Source organism: Cebus imitator, unplaced genomic scaffold, assembly GCF_001604975.1.
Source record: "Cebus imitator isolate Cc_AM_T3 unplaced genomic scaffold, Cebus_imitator-1.0 Scaffold75, whole genome shotgun sequence".
Classification (NCBI taxonomy): domain Eukaryota; kingdom Metazoa; phylum Chordata; class Mammalia; order Primates; family Cebidae; genus Cebus; species Cebus imitator.
Genome location: NW_016107390.1, coordinates 1,203,992 through 1,224,497, shown reverse-complemented (window position 1 = coordinate 1,224,497; position 20,506 = coordinate 1,203,992). Strand labels below are relative to the sequence as shown.

The following is a 20,506-nucleotide window of genomic DNA, read 5'->3' as shown; positions in this document are numbered from 1 at the left end:
TTTTTGAGACAGTCTCACTCTGTCGGCCAGGCTGGAGTGCAGTGGTACAATCTCCACTCACTCCCAGGCTCAAGCAATTGTCCTGCCTCAGCCTCCCAAGTAGCTAGGATTACAGACATGTGCCATCATGCCTGGCTAATTTTTGTATTTTTAATGAAGACAAGGTTTCACCATGTTGGCCAGGCTGGTCTCAAGCTCCTGACCTCAGGTAATCCACCTGCCTCAGCCTCCCAAAGTGATGATATTGCAGGAGTAAGCCACCATGCCTGCCCCAGAGTTGGATTTTTAAAACTAAATAATAGTAATAAGACACTTACTTTAAAAAAAAAAAAAAATCCTTATTCGAAGATCCAGATTTCTGAGGATAAAGGGACACAATAGTGTTTAAACCAGTACAGATTTCTGAAATTTAGAACGTGAGTTCTCTGTACAAAGGCTAAAAGACTTTCCATTCTACGGAGAACTTTTTCTCCTGCTCTTTCTGAATCATGGAGAGTAAACCAAAACTCTGTTTGTTAATACTGAAATGGTGCTAGGTCATTGTTGCATAGCTCATGCAGCAGGTAAAGGACTTGCTAACAGATATTTCTTGAACATGATATGAGCATGGTGTTTTTATGCTCTAAGATTTGGAGAATTTCCCCATATTATTACTGTTAAATTTTTTAATATTTAAAAATATTTTCCACTTATACATAAAGTATACAAGCTTGATGAATTTTTCCATAAACATGTATGTCTATGTGACTACCACTCTGAGCAAGGTATAGGATATATAACATTCCAGCCCCTCAGAAGGCTTCCTCATGCACCTCCCAACTTTGTGCCCACCCCCAGTAGTAATAACTGTCTGGACTGTACCACAATGTGTTTGCCTGACCTGTAGTTTCATATAAACTGGATCACACAGAGTATAGATTCTTACGTCTGGCTTCTTGCACCCGTCAGTACGTCTCGTTCCACGTTGCTGCCTGTCACAGTGGTTCGCTCTGCTCTATTGCAGTACAGATTTACTGGATGACTGCAGCAGCTTATTCATTCTATTATTGGTAGGCATTTGGGATGTTTCTTGTTTTTTGAATAATATGAATAAAGCGGTGATTAGTGTTTTCGTGCAAGCCTTTAATGGATATGTACATTCTGTTATTTTTGGTACTCCCTAAAATTTAGTATTGAAAAGTTACTTTTTGTAACTTTAGCTGTTTCCATGGAGAATTCCAACAAAATTATCTTCAACCATAATCTGTTTTAGACTGAAATGACATAAACTGAAATTTTAAAAATATGTGTATATGAACTCGTCTTTATTTATTAGGAAAAGGTTAGCATTCTTTTTTTTCCTTCTGGAGTTCAGCATTTGTAGCTTCTTTGGGGGTTTTCAATAGTAATTGGCCATCTAAGGAGATTAACACATGATATGGCTGCACTTTGAACTATGTGAGCCAGTGGTAATGTTTCAGCCATGGAAATGTTCTGTGCTAATATTAGAACCCAGAGTAGCTGTATTTTTTTTATAGCCATTTCAGTGACATTTGTTTGGAAGCGTATTGCTGTTGTAATTTTTTTTTAATTCTTTTTTCTTTCTTTTTTTCTACAGTCCTCTTTTATCCAAACATAAGGTAAGAGATTTTTTCTTTTGAAAATATTTCTAGGAAAAATGTTTGTGTCATATGTCTGTTTTATGGACTATTTTGGAAAATAAAGAAACCTTTCCCAAGTTCTTTTCAGCTTCCTAGTTTAATGTAATAGTTTCCCCAAAAGTTGGGTTTTCTTGTTTTAAACTCTTTAGATAGCAGTTGTGGAAAAGTCCCCGGAAAGGAAATGCTCTACGCAGCTAATAGTGTCTGAAGATCCAAAGGAAACAGGAGCTACCACCAAAGTGTCAGGTATGTTTTTAACTTAAGCTGGGGAGCAGCGTAAAAGTTACCTGCCTCCTCTGATATTTTACAGGTGTTACCTTTGAATTGCTGTGGAGGATTTTTTTTTTTTTTTTTTTTTTTTTTTATTTACGTTTTTGCATGTATATCTCTCGTAGAAAAATAGCAAAACAAGACTTTTTATATTGTGTAGCTCTACTTTTTAGACATCTAGTAGTAGATACTATAAAATCTAAATTCTTATAAAAACATGAGATTATTATGTTTCGGTAGGTGGTTATATATATTTAACAGAATAAGGAGAGATTGTACAAAATGCTCTAAATTAGATTGTTTTTTGTATATTCATACATTGTTTTCTGTTTAAAATTCAACAGTTATTGTATGCACTTTATCAGAAATTTGTTCTGTAAATTTAGATATTTAAAACTCTATGATATACTTCCGTTTGTATGTATACATTTCTAAAACATTTATGATGTATTTCATACCACCTTGTGCCTATGTCAAAAGATTTTAAGAGGCTTTTTTCTAAATGTTTGGCATGTTGTTCATTATAAAAGCTTTAGAAAATGAAAATAAATATGTTTTAGGGTTTTTTTCCCTCGTGATATCTGATTTTGCTATCAGTGTACATTTCTAGGCTTCATGTTCCTGGGCCTGAGAGCCCTGATACTGACGAGGAGGTATCAGGTGTTTCGGATGAGTTGCCCTGAAGTGATATGATGATGATGTTGATGATGATGATGATGATGATGGTGGTGGTGATATTGTCATAGTTAGCCCTTTTCCCTCCCCCAATCTTTTTTTTTGAGGCAGGGTCTCACACTGTTGCCCAGGCTGGAGTGCAGTGGCCTCCTGGGCTCAAGCAATCCTCCTGCCTCAGCCTCCCCAGTAGCTGAGATTATAGGCACACACCACGGCGCTAATTTTTAAAATTTTTGTAGATATGGGGGTCTCTGTGTTGCTCGGCTGGTCTGGAAGTCCTGACCTCAAGTGATCCTCTCACCTCGGCCCCACAAAGTCCTGGCATTACAGGCATGGGCCACCTGCCTGGCCACCCTTTTACTCTTTACAAAGTATATTTTTATTCTTTCAAATCTTAATCTCCTTTTCACTTCTGAGACAAGCTAGGGATATTGCCTTGGGTCAGTCCTACTCTATCCTCTGTTCTTCCTAGCTTTTCTTTTCCAGTCATTTTTATGTCAGAAATCACAGTAAAATTAACTTCATAACAATTTTAAAGGAGGAAAAATAACACAAAACCTGCCTAGTTTGGATGTGAACGTGTCTTCTTGTTGAGCACCTTGGGAAAAGTGTGATTACAGCCTCTGTGTTTGAGTTTGAGACTTACTTAGCATGGCTGCTGCCCAGTACCCCTCCACCTTGGCCTCTGCTTTGATTCATGAGGTACTGATGGGGAAACTGAGGCACCTAGTTTGAGTCACTTGCTTGGTGCCCCGATTCACAACTAGAACCTGAGTCATCCCATTTCTAATTGAATGCAGCCTGCTTCTGCTAGGTACCTTGTATGGATTATCAAAGGCTTCTACAATCCAGATATACTGTGAATGACCTTATTATGAGGGAGTATGGATTAAATTCTGGGGAAAGAAATGTTGCCCAGGTTTCACCAAACAGTGTTTTAAAGAGCATTGTCAACAATATGGGCTACTCTCCAAATGTAGTTTGGAACTCTTGCCTTTTCCAAAATTGTGATGGGTTTTTTTTCCCGTAATTTTCTGTAGTCTTTCTAAATAATGGGATGAAGCAACCATTTTCAGGCTGTTTTGTAAATAATTCACTGTACCTTTAGATAGTCTTTATGACTCATCACTTAAGTGGTGTCTCAGTTCATTAGATATGGTACTTTATCTATCTGGTTGTATTTTGTGGCATAGCTGCAGTCCACCACCTCACTTCCTACTCATAGAATGGCACCTCAGATGGATTCTGTAACTTTTCAGTCGCTTATAAGCTATTAAGTAGTCCCATTTCAATTCTTTAGAACTTACCCCTATTTAATCCTGAACTTCATTTTCACACTTAAATCTCATTGTACCAGATGTCTTCGCTGCCCTCCAGTAGCCAGGGCTGGGAACATAGTCTGCTCGTCATTGGAGTTAGCTGTACTGGTGCTTATGGCTGAACCCAGGTTGTTCTGTGGGGATGTGGTGGCTCCAGCAGGAGCAGCTACAGTGGAGTTTCCTCCCAAGAGGCTCCCCTAGATACTTGCAGCCTTTAGGTAACTGACCCTCAGCTGGAAGCAACACACCCCATTCCTCTGGGATGTGGGGTGGGAGGGGTCTCTCTACCCTGTGCTTTCATAGTACCTATGGGACTGTGGTCTCCAATCTTAGTCTCTGAATCCTGTGGACATGTTTCAAGGGACATCTTCTGAACCCTTGGGTACTGGAATTCGTGGAGGAGTGGCTTGGCCCCCTTTCCCCTTGGCTGTGGACCTCATTGCTCTAACCTTCCCCCATTTTAGTAGAGGGAGAGGCAGCCCAGCAAGCCCAGTGGCAGAGCAGCAACTGAAAGGAAATGAAATGTGCCTGTGTTTTCTTGCAGTCTCACAAAGTTTGAGTGATTCTTTGGGGTGGAGAGAGAGAATGAATGCTATATTCTCCCAAAGGTGACCCATCTTCCTTCTCCCGACCCTCATCTGATATTTGAGTCAGCATGTCAGGGGAGGAACTATGAACTCTACTGAATAGCTACCTCTCAGCTGCCCGGAGTTGAGGTGTAGCCTCAGTACCAGATTCTCTGAAACCTGAAAGCCAGTGTTTCAGTAATGCCTTTTGCTTGAAATGGTATGGGCCTCAATTGTCAGTTGGTAATTAGTATTAAAGCATCACTATGCTTTTGGAGTCCAGGGTGAAAAGGAAAAAAAGGCAAGAAAAATAAAGTGCCGGCCGGGCGCGGTGGCTCACGCCTATAATCCTAGCACTTTGGGAGGCCAAGGTGGGTGGATCACCTGAGATCAGGAGTTCAAGACCAGCCTGGCCATCATGGTGAAACCCCATCTTAAAAAAAAAAAAAAAGAAAGAAAAGAAAAAGAAAGTGCCATTAAATGAAAAAACAAATGGAATAAAATTATCATCATATTTTCTCTTTTATTTTCCCCTTTGGCTCATTATTTATGTAAGTTAAACAAACATTAGTATCAAAAAGTTAAAACTTCTAAAATAGTTACGCATGCTAAGTGTACCAATAAAGTGAGGGTGAGCAAGCTGCTCTGTTATCTACCAGTCTGTGCACTTCTCATTCATTATTCACACAAAGGTTTTTAACTGTTTCATTTTAAAGTGGAAGAAAAATAAGTTGATTATATTTAAAGTAGAAATTGAAAGAGATGTCAAAATTCAAACCCATTTCTACTTGTTGCAAAAACTTATTCTTTTTATTGCTGCCCTTTGCTACCTCCCTTTAAGAAGCTGCAAGTAATTTGCAAACATATTTATTAGTGGTATTCTAGTCAAATTATAAATTTGAACAGAACCGAGGTTAGTCTTTAATCATAGTAACCCAGACCAGTATTACTTTTCTTACATTTAAAGTGATAAATGTGTTACTGAGATTCATCATGTAAAAATATTTACTTAATACATCATGTCTTAAATGTGCTGAAAATAATCTTTCTAACTTCATTTTAATGTAAAAGGCTAAAGTTCAGAATACGTTTAAAACCTTTGAAAATGACTTTTTGATTTTAATGAGGTCTAAGTGATTTATTCATATTCACATGCTTTTGAATAATCCCTGTCATGTATAAGGACGATTTACCAAATATTTTAGGTGTTTCCTCTACTTAAAGACACTATTATGCAACAGATAGAATTTCCATTTGAGAGGGTTAGAATATTATTGTTACACATACTACATGTCTCTTCTTTTCCCTCCTATACAGAGTGTAGTTTTGAATTTTAAACGATTTATTTTTCTTCATCTTTAGAGAGTAAAACTTGTCTTCGCACAAAACCAAATAAAGAAAGCCAACATAAAGAAGAGCCCCTGGAGAGCTGTCCCTGCCGTGGTCAGATGGACGGGCAGGCCAATTCCCCAAGCCTTTCGGTAACTGCAGGAAAGGACCACATGGAGGAGCCGCTGTGCAGTGCTGAAGCCACGTTAGCCCTCCACACCCAGTCCTCGGAGACGGCAGGGAGCCCGTCTGGGCCAGACGCGTCTGAGAATGCTTGTGAAGATGACAGTCCCTTGCAGCTGGCTCAAACAGAGGCCTGCCAGGATGTGGCCAAAATAGAGGGCACTGATGAACACCCTAAGGTGTTTCCTTCCAGCGAGTTAGCGATAGAGCCATTGATTTTACCAGGCTGTGACCATATACCTCCTTCGTTGATTTCTGAGGGTAAATATACACAGGCTCAAAGAAAAGAACTCCATTTGCCACTTCGGGATGCTTCTGCTGCATTGCCCACAGACCAACTTGAGAACAATAAATTAAATGAGCTGCAGCAGGCTGGTCTCACGGACAGTGATGGAAAATCACCACAGGGTCAGGCTGACTCAGAGGGCTCTGAGAATGTGCACTGTGGAAATCATAAAATATCTGACTTAGGCACACCGCTTCCAGAGGTGTATATGGCCCCAGAGGAAAAGGGAGATAAAGATGACCATCTCAACAAAGAAACAGAAGACTATTTGAACAGCCTTTTAGAGGAATGTTTAAAAGATACCGAAGATTCGCTTTCATATGAAGATAACCAAGACGACGACTCTGATCTCCTGCAAGATCTCTCTCCTGAAGAAGCATCCTACAGTCTTCAGGAGAATCTGCCTTCCGATGAAAGCTGTCTTTCTCTTGATGATCTTGCCAAAAGGATAGAGATTGCAGAGGTAAATCAGAAATGAAGTGCAATCAAAAGTAAAATGGCATTTTAAAAACATATATATGTATTCAATATTGCTTTGTTTTTGTAAGTTTTCCTTTGTCTCAAACGTGAGGGAATATTTTTGTTAACATAAGCTTTTCATTATAAGTAGTTTTTATATTTGTATGCATTGAATAAAATGACCTCAAATCATGATAATGTTCATACTCCAAGATGTTCTATTGCATGCCTTCAGCTAGAGTGAGTGTTACTGGATATATTCATTTTTCAAGGTCCTGACAGTTACGTGGCAGTTCCAGAAATTAGAATCAAAACAAGAATAGTCACATTCTATTAAGGAAGTCTCATTTTTCTTCTCCTACATCTAGCAGATAAAATATAATATGTACTTACTGTTTCTTCCTCTTGTTAATATATTTTTAAAATCTTTTAAAACAGTGTAAAGAATGGAAGAAACATTTTAAAACATAAGAGGTTCTGGATTAATTTTCAACCTTATATTAAGTTGAAAAAAAAGAGATCAAGGAAAAATGACAATTTTCCATCGTTTGATAATACAAAAAAAGTTTGGAAAAAGAAAAGATAAAAGCCATACCCAAACTACAGCAGCCTCCCTAAGGTGGCCTGTGTGGTAGGGCAGAATTCAGTTGCCTTAGTCCCAGCACAGTCTCGCCATTTAGTTGGAGCCTCGTGGACTTTTTTTACCTCTGTGTGCCTGTTTTCTTCTCTGAAAATTAGGCTGCTGGCTGCATTTCCTTTTCTTCACCATTTTCCCCCAAGTTCACTTTTAAGTCCCATTTGTACTCATTGTATTCTAAATCAGCATTATCATTAAAAAAAAAATAAGGGGAAATGAACAAGTAACAAAACCGAAGTAGACAGTGAAATATATGTTAAAATAGAAGACTGAAAAGCTTTCTAAGGTAATTATAAATGCTACATTACTGACTTTCTTCATTGCCATTTATAGTCAATTCTGTATGAACTATGACTTCTTAATTTTTTTTCTTGCCAAAATTAGATAGAATAGTAAAGCATTTGGCGTACTATTCATTCTCTTGTTTATTTTAACCAGACAGCTTGATTGCCATTTGCAGTTAATTCTCTACAGACTATTGTTTTTCTTCTTAGTTTTTGCTTAACAAAATTATTTAATATTGCTTAGTGGGCACGGAGTTTCCATTTGGGGCAATGGAAAATTTTGAAAATAGATAGTGGTGATGGTGCACATTTTTATTGTAATTAATGCTATTGAATTGTATACTTACAAAGAGTTAAAATAGCAGTTTCATGTTATATATATTTTTCTACAATGTTCAAAATAGTTTTTTAAAAAATTAGAGCTCGTGGTAAAGCACTTAATCCAGTATTCATTCTCTTGTATATTTTAACTAAATCTCTGGTACAGGAAGTTAACAAAACAAAGCTTATACTCATATTCAAATCTTAGCTGTAATACCAAAAATTATCTGACTGCCTTTTTTTCATGCCAGTAATCAAGTTGGCCTTAGAGGGAAAAGTCATGTGGTCTAATTTTACCTTTTTAGGTATAATTTGTGAAGAAGGATCAGAGTGCTCCTGTTGTGTTGCCCACTTTATAAAACATTTTCCTCCATTTCAACACTGCACTAGTTACACGCTGATCATCATATGGTGCGCCTTGTAGAACCATCTTTCCCCAGTAACTCATGAGAGTGATTTCAGGGGATAATATGAACTTTTGGAATTTCAGTTTTTGCCTCTGCCTGAAAGCTGTTTGGCTGGATCAGTTTCTGTCCTCTGGCTTCCAGATGTCTCCTCCAGATCGATTCTTTGCGTTTCGGTAGCCTTTATCTTTAGCCTCCTCTCTACTCAGCTGTGTTGAAGATGCACAGAGGTCTTGTCATGGATGTAGCAAAGGCCTGTAGCATTTCTCCTGTGTATTTCAATCATCTATTGCCGTGTATTTACAAAGCCTACAATTAACATCCCTTTCCCAAATTATTTTTCCCCACATCACTAAATTTAAAACTGGATCACCTGAGTCATCCTATTTCTAAGGATAAAATAATTGTTTAAATTGGGGAAAAATATTTTAATGTGGCAGATTAATTATTAATGTTTTGTATTACAGCTAATGGAATATTCCCTCCTCAGACTCAAAACGCAATGTCACTTCTACTGGATAACAACTAACAGTGGAAATTATTTGTGTTTAAAGTTGTCTTTTCTATTAAGTTAATACATAATGGTCTCCTTTCCTAAGATTATATTGGTCTATTAAGTTAAGCTATTTTAAGAAACCCAAAAGATACATATATATGACTTTAAAACTGATTACTTTCCTATGACAGTGCTAAGCAGATTGTTAAACATTTGCTTTCTGAATACGTCCTTCCCTCTCCATTCTGAGAAGCATAGTTTAACAAAGTCTGCCTAACTCTGTCGGGAAAGGAGTTTTTAAAGTTTCAATGCTAAAAATCACTAATGCTTAATATTTTCTGATACCTTAAGAATGAGGTTTTGGACTAAGTGAAATATCCAGGCAATATTGGGTATCCTTATGAGTGCAAACTTAGGATTTTTATTTTAAAAATGTCTTTTAATTTTAGATTTGAACGTGAAACATTTTAATCGAAATCTTTTCTTTTGAGATGGAGTCTCACTCTGTCATCCAGCCTGGAGTGAAGTGATACAATCTCAGCTCACTGCAACCTCCAACTCCCGGGTTCAAGCAATTCTCATGCCTCAGCCTCCCAAGGAGCTGGGACTATAGGCATGCACCACTATGCCCTGGTAATTTTTGTGTATTTTTAGTAGAGACAGGGATTCACCATGTTGCCCAGGCTGGTCTTCAACTCCTGGCCTCAATTGATCCACCTGCCTCAGTCTCCCAAAGTGTGAGAATTACAGGCGTGAGCCACTGTGCCTGGCCTTCAAACACTTTTTGTTTTTGTGCTTTCAGTAAAATGTTATTAATAGTCTTCCCTGTGTTTGGTGCTGAGGATGAGAAATCAGATGATGTTCTTGGCCTTTTGGGGCTCTCCGCTGTCACACTTGGATAATTTCACTGTCTGAAATATTTTTTATGCTTCCTTCCTTTTGTGATTAGAGGATATCGAAAATGATCTCTTAATAACCAAGTAATTATGAACAGCATTTTTCGTGCACTTAGGAACCCCGAGGCACATGTGTCTGCCCCTCCCCCCGCCCCCATTGCTATGCTGTTGCAGGTGGTCCTTTTCTGTTCTCTTTCCCAGGTCTCCCTATCCTTTCTCCCCCTCAGGTTCTCTTACTTCCCTCTTTCTGCCCCTGTGTTTGTGTTAGGGCATGCTAGTTTGTTCTTTCTTTGCCAGCTTTCCCCTTTTCTCTTGCCTGTCTGCTTTTAGTTTCTTGCACTTCTGCATTGCCCACCCTTGGCTCCAGTGGATCTTGGTGTTAATGATCACTGCCAGCCCAGTGCAAGCACTTGTTTTGTTTTACTTTGAACAATTGGATTCCTCACATCAAATGAAATAATTTACATAAAATGTCATAGAGAACTAAAAATGTCTACACTATTTATGTAGAGACATGTATAAAGGGAACTTGTCTAGGTTTGGAAAGCTTTTTCAAACCCAGTAATTTGCTATGTAAAATGATAGTTTAATATCTGAAGTATTGCTCTTCTTTCTTATGTAAAAAGTAGCATGATACATTATCATCAGGAGTATAGTCTATACTGTATGCTGTTTTTAAAAAGCATCAAAAATTTTATCCTCCTTTCATAGATTTTTAAGGAAAAAAAGTATTACATATACAGTGTCAGACAACACAATGGAAAGATTTATTTGTTTACTCCCTCATTCAATAATTTTTATTGAGTGACTTCTCTGTGAGTGCCGCATTACAGATGCAGTGACTAAAAATACAGGTGAGGATTTGTGTGCAGATGAAGCCTGCAATCTTAACAGTTTCCTGGCATCAAATGTGTTGTCTTTCTGCTGAATTTGAGTATCCTGTAGTTTTTGGCAAAGGATGAAGTTTTATTGTAATACCCATAATAAACTGACACAATTATTTTAATGTCAGAACCCAAACCCCCTTTGCTCAGGAACCTGATAATGCAAATAAGTCTCATATTTGCTTGATTCTGGAACCTGGAAGAGTTGCATTATCTTATCTTTAAACTCGTCAGCTGTTCCTCCTGTAGCCAAGGACTCAGAGGGAGCTCCTAGCATCAAAACTTGAAAGAAATGTGCCATACAAACTCACAGTGGCAGGATGACCCACCAGCTGCACTCGGCTTCTAGCAGACTGTTAACACGTGCAGAGATGAGGGAGCTGTTTCCTGAGCAAGTGAGGTTCAGATTGAATATTGGAGACATTTTACAAAAGTGAATCTATTTTTGAATATTGAAAATAATCGTATAATTCAGAAGTCCCCTTGTGAGCAGATTTTAGCAACATGATATGCTGTGTAAAAATAAACCATTCATTTTTCTTCATTAACATATACATTTATAATCTGCAGAGATTTCATGTTTAAAAAACTATATTAAGTGTTTCAGATTCAAGTGATTGTTGTTTTTAGAAGTAATTTCATCATTTCTAAAATCTGAGGAGGGAGCGCGTTGTTAGTGCTTGGGCTTTAGAAAGCGCGTGATCTGGGAGAGAGCAACTCAGCTTCCTTGCCCTCTGTCTGGATTAGCAACCTTTACTTCAGTGCTTTCAAATCTACTGTGTCACATGAAACAAAATACAGGGGAGCACGTAAGGTCACACTGCCTAGTGGGGAGAAAAATGACAACCCAAATTGCTCCTGGGTTTGCCTTTAGAGAAGCTGTCTAATCGAAGCTGTGAGTGTTCACCCCTGTCGCCTGTTAAGTGAGGTAGCTACTTCTTGGCTAGACCCCTGGGATCAGGGAAGTCCCTCTACCACTAGCTGCTGTAGGATTTTCTTGCCAAGTTCAGATGGGAGGCCAGCACTAAGCAGCAGTAGTTTATGAAATCACATTGGTAGCTGCTCTTTGGATCTAGAACAAAAGAGGGTCTTAGAAACAGCAATCATGGTTGTTCTGCCCAGAATGACTTTTTTTGAGAGGAGCAGGGGAAGTCCAGCCTCCTTACAAGAGAAGAAATGCAGTCCTCCAATAATGTAAGAGGGTTTAGGAACATTGGTTGGCCCAGAATTTATGTAGGTATCTAAAGAGCCCCCAAAGGAAAACCCAGGAATTACCTGTTTTCCAAATGGTCTCATCCTTGCCTTTTGTTTTTACTATGACCTCTAAATTTTCCAATTAATTAGTGCTTCTCTTGATTGCCATGTCTTGTGAAATGTTGTGGTGATATACCACTAAATTTATTCCAAAGTATACTTTTAAAACTGCCAGTGGAAATCTAAAAGCTCCTTTTCTTTTCCGTTTTAATCACCCTTGTAATTTCTATTTTGACTGCCTGCTCTTGGACTTCTGCATTAGTTACTTAAGTTTCCCCGTCCCTTGTTTCATCTCCCCTCCAAATGGGTCTTAGGTTAGCACGATAGAAACTTGGGGTCTCAAACTCGTACCCAAGGAGCCAGTCAGGTATTAGAAATAAATGAAATGAGATAGCTGTAGAGTGAAAGGGAGAAGGTTTCCATGCCTTGTCCAGAAGTCTTCAGCTTTTTAAAACTCTGCACCTGAGGGTTCTTGATCTAACACACAAGTGAAGTGAAACTCCTTCTAGAAAACGTTTTTCACATAATCATTCCTTTCCTGTGGCTCTCTTTAGCTGCAAGATAAAGGCTGTGCTACCTGACTTGCCATTCAAGACTCTTGTAATCCAGTCCACTCTGCCTTCCCAGAGGCCTTCTGTCCTTTGGTGTCAGACTGGCCCCCTTGCCACCTCCCAGATACACCTTGCACATTGTCACCTTTGCTCTTTTCCCTCTGTGTATTTCAGCTTCTCCCTGAAGTGAGCAACCTTCTTTCCATGTATCTATTTCTTCCCAGCCCTCAACATCTAGGTCATGACTTTTTAGCATGGAGAGTACCAAGCAGTGCCTAGCTCATGGCCAGTAGTCAGTAAGTACTAGGTGATGCCATTAGTCCCTCATCACTGGAGTCCATAAGTTCATTTCTTTCAAACAATTCCTCCGAGCTTCAAATGAGGTAGACGCTGGAACACCACTCCCTGAAATCCTGTCTAGCTGTAATCTCTTTCTGTTACTATAAGACATACACATACTGTCTTCTACAACAAACCGCAAACTCCTTAAAGATAGAGATTCTGTTAAATACACCTTTATATTCTCTGCAAAGCTAATACAGGCTGTTGTAAATAACAGCCACTATCCCCAATAAGGCTTTTGTTTTTTTTTAATTCACTGGTAAAAATAAATATTCTTTAAGAACAGATTTGGCTTTATTTTCAATGAAAAAGCTACATTACTCAAACAAGTGTATCCTAGGTGCTATGTGTATGTAAATTGCTCATCTGTATATTTATTTATTCTCTGTTATTTTTTTTTAATTGTACCTGTACCTGTCAAGGAATCTCTGGCATATTTATTGAACGCCTACTATGTTATGAAAACTAGGAAGACAGCGCTGAACACGGATCAAGTCCCTGCTCTCATAAAGCTTTCTTTGTAGAGGGAGAGACACATAATAAGTTAACATAAAAACAAAAATACAGTTTTGTATATTGGAAGAACTATTAAAGAATTTCAGCAAGGTGAAGGGATTTAAAGTAACTGAACTGGCAGCTATTTAAACAGTTTTCTGGGACTTAAAAATGGATCGTATCTTGACATTCTTATTTGGTTTTCTATTTTATACCATTAAATGGTCCCTTTAAGCAAGCAAAACAAATTACAAAAACATGAGGTAGTGCCTAACCTAGAAACTTAGATACATTATAAAACTCCTGTTATTTTTTTAAAAGTCTTTTCCTTTATAAATGAATCTTTTAAAGATTGAGCATTGATGTACTTCATCATAATATGTTTTTTTCCCTAGTTTGCCTTCTATGGCAAAGTGATAAAACATGTCACAACTGGGCCAAGGAGTGCCAGCTATAATAAGCCATTTTCCAGAAAGAACACGTGGATCATCTCAGACCCACAGCACCACATCTTAGAACACTGCAATATGAGGAGAATGCGTTATCCTACTTCTAGATTAACTAAATGACAAAGATCTTTCATCTAATTGCCTCTTCCCCCATGTCTCTAGATAGACAAATTTGGCCTTTAGTATCTCTTAAATGAGGTGATGTGTAAGTTAAGCATTTTTGCTAGAGTCTTATTCAAAAATTCTGTTAATCTCGTTTTAATTGTAATATATATTATAACATATGGCATAGAGCAAAATTTTAATAGTCACAGAAAATAACATCTTAGCCACACATGGTGGTTCATGCCTGTAATCCCAGCACTTTAGGAGGCCAAGGCGGGTGGATCACAAGGTTAGGAGTTCAAGACCAGGCTAGCCAACGTAGTGAAACCCCATTTCTACTTAAAATACAAAAATTAGCCAGATGTCGTGGCAGGTGCCTGTAATCCTAGCTACTCGGGAGGCTGAGGCAAGGAGAATCACTTGAACCTGGGAGGCGGAGGTTGCAGTGAGCCAAGATTGCACCACTGCACTCTAGCCTGGGTGACAGAGTAAGACTCTGTCTCAAAAAGAAAAGAAAAGAAATTAAGGAACTAAAAGAGAGTTGTGAAATTTAAATATGATATATTATGTAAGTGTCTTTACATAAAATGTACACATTTACTAAATTATTCTTATTATGGAACCCAGCGCTAAGAGAGTAGGCAGGGAGTATCTCCTGTTTCTTTATTTAGGAATAGTGGTGGTAAATTTGACATGTGCCACTACATGAGATTGCTGGCACTTCAGGTATTTATGATATACTATAATAATATGATTTATAAATGTTAATTCTCAAATCAGTTGGAAGCTAACTGTGCATTCTTGTTCAGAATTCACCATCCTAGAGATGCTAAATTGAGTAAAACCTTTATCATTAAAAGAATACTGTTTGGTATCTATTTTTCCTTTAATTTGGTGAGGAGGCACTTCCAACAGCAGTGTGTCTCTGGATGTTTTCCTTGTCACATTAGGATTTGCTATTCCAGAAGAGTTACAGGATAATTTTGTTTTCACAACTAGTTTATTCTGAAAATGCTATTTTAGATGTTCACTGATATTTGAGGGGAAGTGTGGGAAGAACTATTTATTTGCAAATACAGAAGACTAGGCCAGATGGAGTTTTTTGAATTCTGCATTTATTCATAGAGCACCAGCAGTAACAATTACATTAATTATAGCTCAGACATTCTTTAGTCTCAATAGAAGTGCTTGGTATATTTGTTTGGGTAAGAATTTGGCAGTTGAAGTGGGAAACTAAATTTAGTTTTAAAGCTTTATTTTTTGAGATTTAAAAATTCTTCACCTTTTAATACTGACATTATAGTTTTAAAAATATATGTAAATACTTTTAAGAATAGTTCAGGAGCCAAGGTGGGACCTCACAGCCGCTGCTCAGGACCAGCTCTAGGTTCGAGTGGCGCATTCTGGGCCTTTCCACATGACTTCAGGAGCTTCTCTTCACCTGTCAATGTGTTTGTTCAGATTTGCAGTGTCTTTTGATTTATGGCTTGTATCCGTTTCTTGAATTTGCAGATGCAGAGTTCTTTTTTTTTTTTTTTCAGATGGAGTTTTGCTCTTGTTGCCCAGGCTGGAGTGCCGTGGTGCTAGCTGGGATCACAGGCATGTGCCACCATGCTAATTTTTTGTATTTTTAGTAGAAATGGAGTTTCTCCATGTTGGTCAGGCTGGTCTCAAACTCCCAACTTCAGGTGATCCAGCCTCCTCGGCCTCCCAAATTGCTGGGATTACAGGCATGAGCCACCACGCCCAGCCAGATGCAAAATTCTTACAAAGATATACAATTAACAGTAACACAACTCTGGGGCTCATCTTTAAAACTATTCTTAATAGGATTGCTTTTCTGGGTAGTTATAACGGTACCTTGAAAACCCCCGTAGTGGGTGAATTCACCATTGGTAAGTGGATGACAATATTTTATGGAGGAAATAGACAATGAAGGAATCAATAAACCTCTTCCTCCCCCTTTTTAAATTTTTGAAAAAATTTTAGAACAGCCAGATTCAAGCTTCTCTCCTTTTTTATAACATGTACTAAAAATTAAAAGAATATCAGTGATACATCTATAGTAGTAATGTATTCATTAAAATTAATTTTTGTTTTCCATCTTTTGCTCTTTGGAAACTTGTTAATACTGCTTTCCCTCTCAGTTTCAGCAAGGAGCTTGGAAAATATTTTCTTTGTTGTTTGAAGGAGTTCTTTAACGATGATGTTGCTTTCTTTACCCATTTGTGCTTAACCGTTTCAAGGCTACTAAAGTACTTTTGTTTTCTCAGAACAAGGACTTCTGAAATACATATTTTCTATAAAAAGAGAAGACTATATTGTTGGCTTATTGATTTTTTTTTTTTTTTTTTTTTTTTAGATAATGGTTTCTATAGACCCGCATTCAGGGAAGCATAATTGAAGACCATCTTGAGTTATTTGGCCCTAAAAGTCCTAAGATATAAAAAGAACTAATAGACTCTGTAATATTTATGCATAGCACATTATCAAAGATTGCTGACTGGAACTGCAAATCATGTTTAGTGTTTTATGCTATTGATTAGATAAATGACATTGCAGGCAGTCGTCAGCTTAGAGTTACCTGATACCAGCAAGTCACTGACATCCTTAGCATTAAGCCCACAATGCCTGCCTGTGTCATCACCTACAGCTTGTAGCAATCAGGCAACTGGCAAGTTAACTTCTGTGCCTGGCCCTCCTGTTCAGGGGCCTTTGGCTTCCCAGCCTGGCTCTTCGACCTGATCCTCTCCTTTCTCCCTGTGCCTTGGAGTCTTTGAGCACTTAAATGGTGAGGGTTTTTGATTTGTTTGTGAATAGGGGTGGAACATAGGCAGGAGAGAGGCAGCCCAAGTGAAAGCTAGAAGGCATCATATAAAGGGCAGAAGAGATATGAGACAGCAGACTTTTTCCATAAAAGGCCAAGTTATTAATGTGTTAGGCTTTATGATCTCTTACAACCACGCAGTGCCAGTGTGACCCCAAAGCAGCCACGTACAATATGTAAATGAATGGGCTTAGCTGTGTTCCCATTACATTTTATTCACAAAATTAGGCAGCACAGGCGTTTGACCTGTGGGTTATAGTTTGCTAACCTCTGCACACTAGAAAGTAATCTGCCCCCAGCAAACTGGCTCTGAGAGAAATTCTAGAAAGCCCTTAAAATATTTTGAGCATTAGAGCATTATTTAGTAAATGCACAGTTTCTCGGAGAAACTGAGGACAACACTTTGATGTTAAAAGCTTGGTATCCAGATATATTTTAAGTTTCATATGTTCATTTGTTTAAAATTGCTGATGAATGAAAAAGCAGTGGTGGATTATAAGCATCCATTGTAAAGCAAAATCCAGTCCTAATGACTAAGCAAAGAGGAGACTGTCAGTGATCATCTTACCAATAACAGGGAAGTTAAGCTACAAAGCAAGGTGTTCTGATTTCCAGTCGGCTGAACGCTTCACACTGCCTGTCCCCGGAATCAGTTCAGGGGTTGAAGAAAGAAATCAGGGTTTTTAGACTTTTGTGTTTCTCAGTCATCTGCACAGAAGTGCAAGGTTTATTCTGTTTGATTTTGATGATGGTTATTTTTTTTCTGTAGGAATTGGATACTCTATAAAAATTCAAATATCTGTTGAATTAGCCTTTTTGTAGCTGCATGTAAAATATCATTGAGATGTCCCGCTTTAATAGAACAAATGATTCTTATCATTTCTGACAGGTTGTTCCTGCTGAAGGATTGGTCTCAATATTAAAGAAGAGGACTGATTCTGTAGGAGATCACCCTGCCCAAATGCAGCAGAGACCATCTAAGCGAAGAGTGAGGTTCCAAGAAATAGATGACAACTTGGATCAAGGTAAACTGCCTGGCACTGTTTAATGAAAGGATGAGTTAGTGTACAATGTGATGTTACTAACAGGATTTGTAAAAGAACATGTCAGCCAGGCACAGTGGCTCATGCCTGTAATCCCAGCACTGTAGGAGGCTGAGGCAGTCAGATCACTTGAGGTCAGGAGTTTGAGACCAGCCTGGCCAACTTGGTGAAACTCTATCTCGACTAAAAATACAACAATTAGCGAGTGTGGTGGTTCACGCCTCTGGTCCCAGCTACTCAGGAGACTGAAGCAGAACAATCACTTGAACCCAGGAGGCGAAGGTTGCAGTGAGCCCAGATCGTGCCACGGCACTTCAGCCTGGGCAACAGAGTGAGACTCCATCTCAAAAAAGAAATATAAATAAATAAAAGAATATGGCAACTTAGTTGCTTTACCTTCTAAGGGAGAAACTTAACAAAATCAAACTACCATCTAAATCATTTCTGAATCTTTACATGCTTAAGTAAGTGATCAAGTTGCAGAATTCAACCTGTGGCCCCCCTATTCCATAGATAGTCAATGTTGAGAGCTTATTTCAGTTTCCTTCTTTAGCACTTTTTGTGTGAGTCTGCTATTTTTGTCTTTTTTTTTTTTTTTTTTGAGACAGTCTTGCTCTCTCCCAGGCTGGAGCGCAGTGGCGCGATCTTGGCTCACTGCAATCTCTGCCTCCCAGGTTCAAGCAATTCTAGTGCCTCAGGCTCCTGAGTAGCTGGGATTACAGGTGAGCACCACCACGCCCGGCTAGTTTTTTGTATTTTTGGTAGAAACAGAGTTTCGCCATGTTTGGCCAGGCTGGTCTCAAACTCCTGGCCTCGAGTGATCTGCCTACCACGGCCTCCCAAAGTGGGATTACAGGTATGAGCCACCATGCCCGGCTTGTCTTCTTTTCAGTGGACAATTTATACTCCTCCTTTATTGTGGTAAATATTTATGAATATTGTCTTTGTTGATTTCCTCTTCATTCTATAGAAAAGAGTGTCTCTCAATAGCAACAGTTTAACATCATTTTTATTGTTTGACTTTTTCTTCCTGGGCCTGTTATACTTAAGGCTCTGATTTGGTCTAGCGTGAGGTGGTGAAGTTTTGTAGCAAACAATGCTGCCTTTTGTGGTTGCAGATATGTTTACCTAAGGTGTAGGTAAATAAGAGTAAAGGGAAAGGTAACCCAGAACCTGTCAGTATTCATAAAACAACTGCATATTCACATATTCATAAAACAACTGCATCGCTAAAACAACAGGGTAAGTATTTAGGCATGCTTTCTAGGTGTGACATAAGTGGTAACAGTAGAGGTTTCGCATTTTTACAGTTAAAAAGCTCATTAGCGGGCCGTATAAATAATGTTCTAACCCCTGGTTTTACTTCTGCACCTTGCTTGTGACTCTCAGTCTTCTCGAGATAAGGGGCTCACATCTGTTTGCACTCATCTGACCAAATCATTGCTCAAAGGGAGGAACCCTGGATTTGGAACTCACAGTCTCTAGTTCACTTTGTAGCCACCTCATCTTAAACCAAGTCACTTAACTTGTAGGACACTCAGTTCCATCATCTTTAAAATAAGGAGAAAAGTATCTGCCCGTCTGTCCCTGTTGGAAGGCATGTCAGATAATGTATATAAATTCATTTTGAGAATTACAAAACCAAATGTAAATGTTGATTGTGTTGGTTTGTTCCTAAGCTCTGTGGCTTACACGATGTTTTCAAAAACCTCACCTTCTGCCAAAATATTCCTAAAAGATTTCTTCCTCCTCTAAACCATTGCTATCCACTGGAAATATAATATGAGGCACATACATGATTTTCAATTTTGCAGTAGCCATGTTAAAGGAAACAGGTGAAGTGAATTTTATTTTATTTTATTCTTTATTTTATTTGAGATGGAGTCTCTGTCACCCAGGCTGGAGTGCAGTGGTGCAATCTTGGCTTGCTACAACCTCTGCCTCCTGGGTTCAAGCAATTCTTGTGTCTCAGCCTCCTGAGTAGCTGGGATTACAGGCATTCACCACCACATCTGGCTAATTTTTGTATTTTTAGTAGAGACGGGGTTTCACCATGTTGGCCAGGCTGGTCTTGAACTCCTGACCTCAAGTGATCCACCCGCCTCAGCCTCCCAAAGTGCTGGGATAACAGGCGTGAGCCACCTCACTTGGTCAGAATTTTAAGAATATGTTTTATTTAACCCAGGACATCAAAAAATATCATTTCAAAATGTGATCCATATGAAAATATTACTAACAAGATATTTTACATCCTTTTTTTCACACTGAGTCTTCAAAATCTGTGTGTGTCACCATCAGTTTGGACCAGCTGCATGTTAAGTGCCCAGCAGCCACCTGCGGCTCACATTGGACATTGCATTGAGACAGTTCTAGTAATGTAGATAAAACAAACAGAATCAATGTTTTAAAATATTTACGCTATTTTTAAATGTTTAGATTTGAATAAATGATAATGAAGAAAAATACTTTAGCTTGTTAACATAGATAAGGTGGGGGAAGGAATCACGTTAAGAAAAGCAGGTAAGGCTGGATGCGCTGGCTCACACCTGTAATCCCAGCACTTTGGGAAGCCTCCTCCCAAGTTTTCCTCCTGGATCACTTGAGGCCAGGAGAAGGAGAAGGACACCAGCCTGGCCAACATGGCGAGACCCTGGTCAACATGGCGAGACCCCTTCTCTACAAAAAATACAAAAATTAGCAGAGCATGGTGGTGTGTGTGTCTGTAGTCCCAGCTACTTGGGAGGCTGAGGTAGGATGATTGCTTGAACCCGGGAGCTTGAGGCTGCAGTGA

The 20,506-nt window shown here is 38.7% G+C and overlaps 1 protein-coding gene across 4 annotated transcripts in view; it reads left to right on the top strand.

Moving 5' to 3' along the window:
* The window catches only part of CNST (consortin, connexin sorting protein), a 92,795-nt gene that overhangs the window by 67,307 nt on the left and 4,982 nt on the right, over positions 1-20,506 (top strand). For all 4 annotated transcript variants that reach the window (XM_037739813.1, XM_017532082.2, XM_037739814.1 and 1 more), the window contains 4 exons: positions 1,598-1,619; positions 1,790-1,886; positions 5,833-6,731; positions 17,562-17,697. In XM_037739813.1, the coding sequence (XP_037595741.1) occupies positions 1,598-1,619; positions 1,790-1,886; positions 5,833-6,731; positions 17,562-17,697 (1,154 nt within the window). The remainder of the gene's footprint in view (positions 1-1,597; positions 1,620-1,789; positions 1,887-5,832; positions 6,732-17,561; positions 17,698-20,506) is intronic.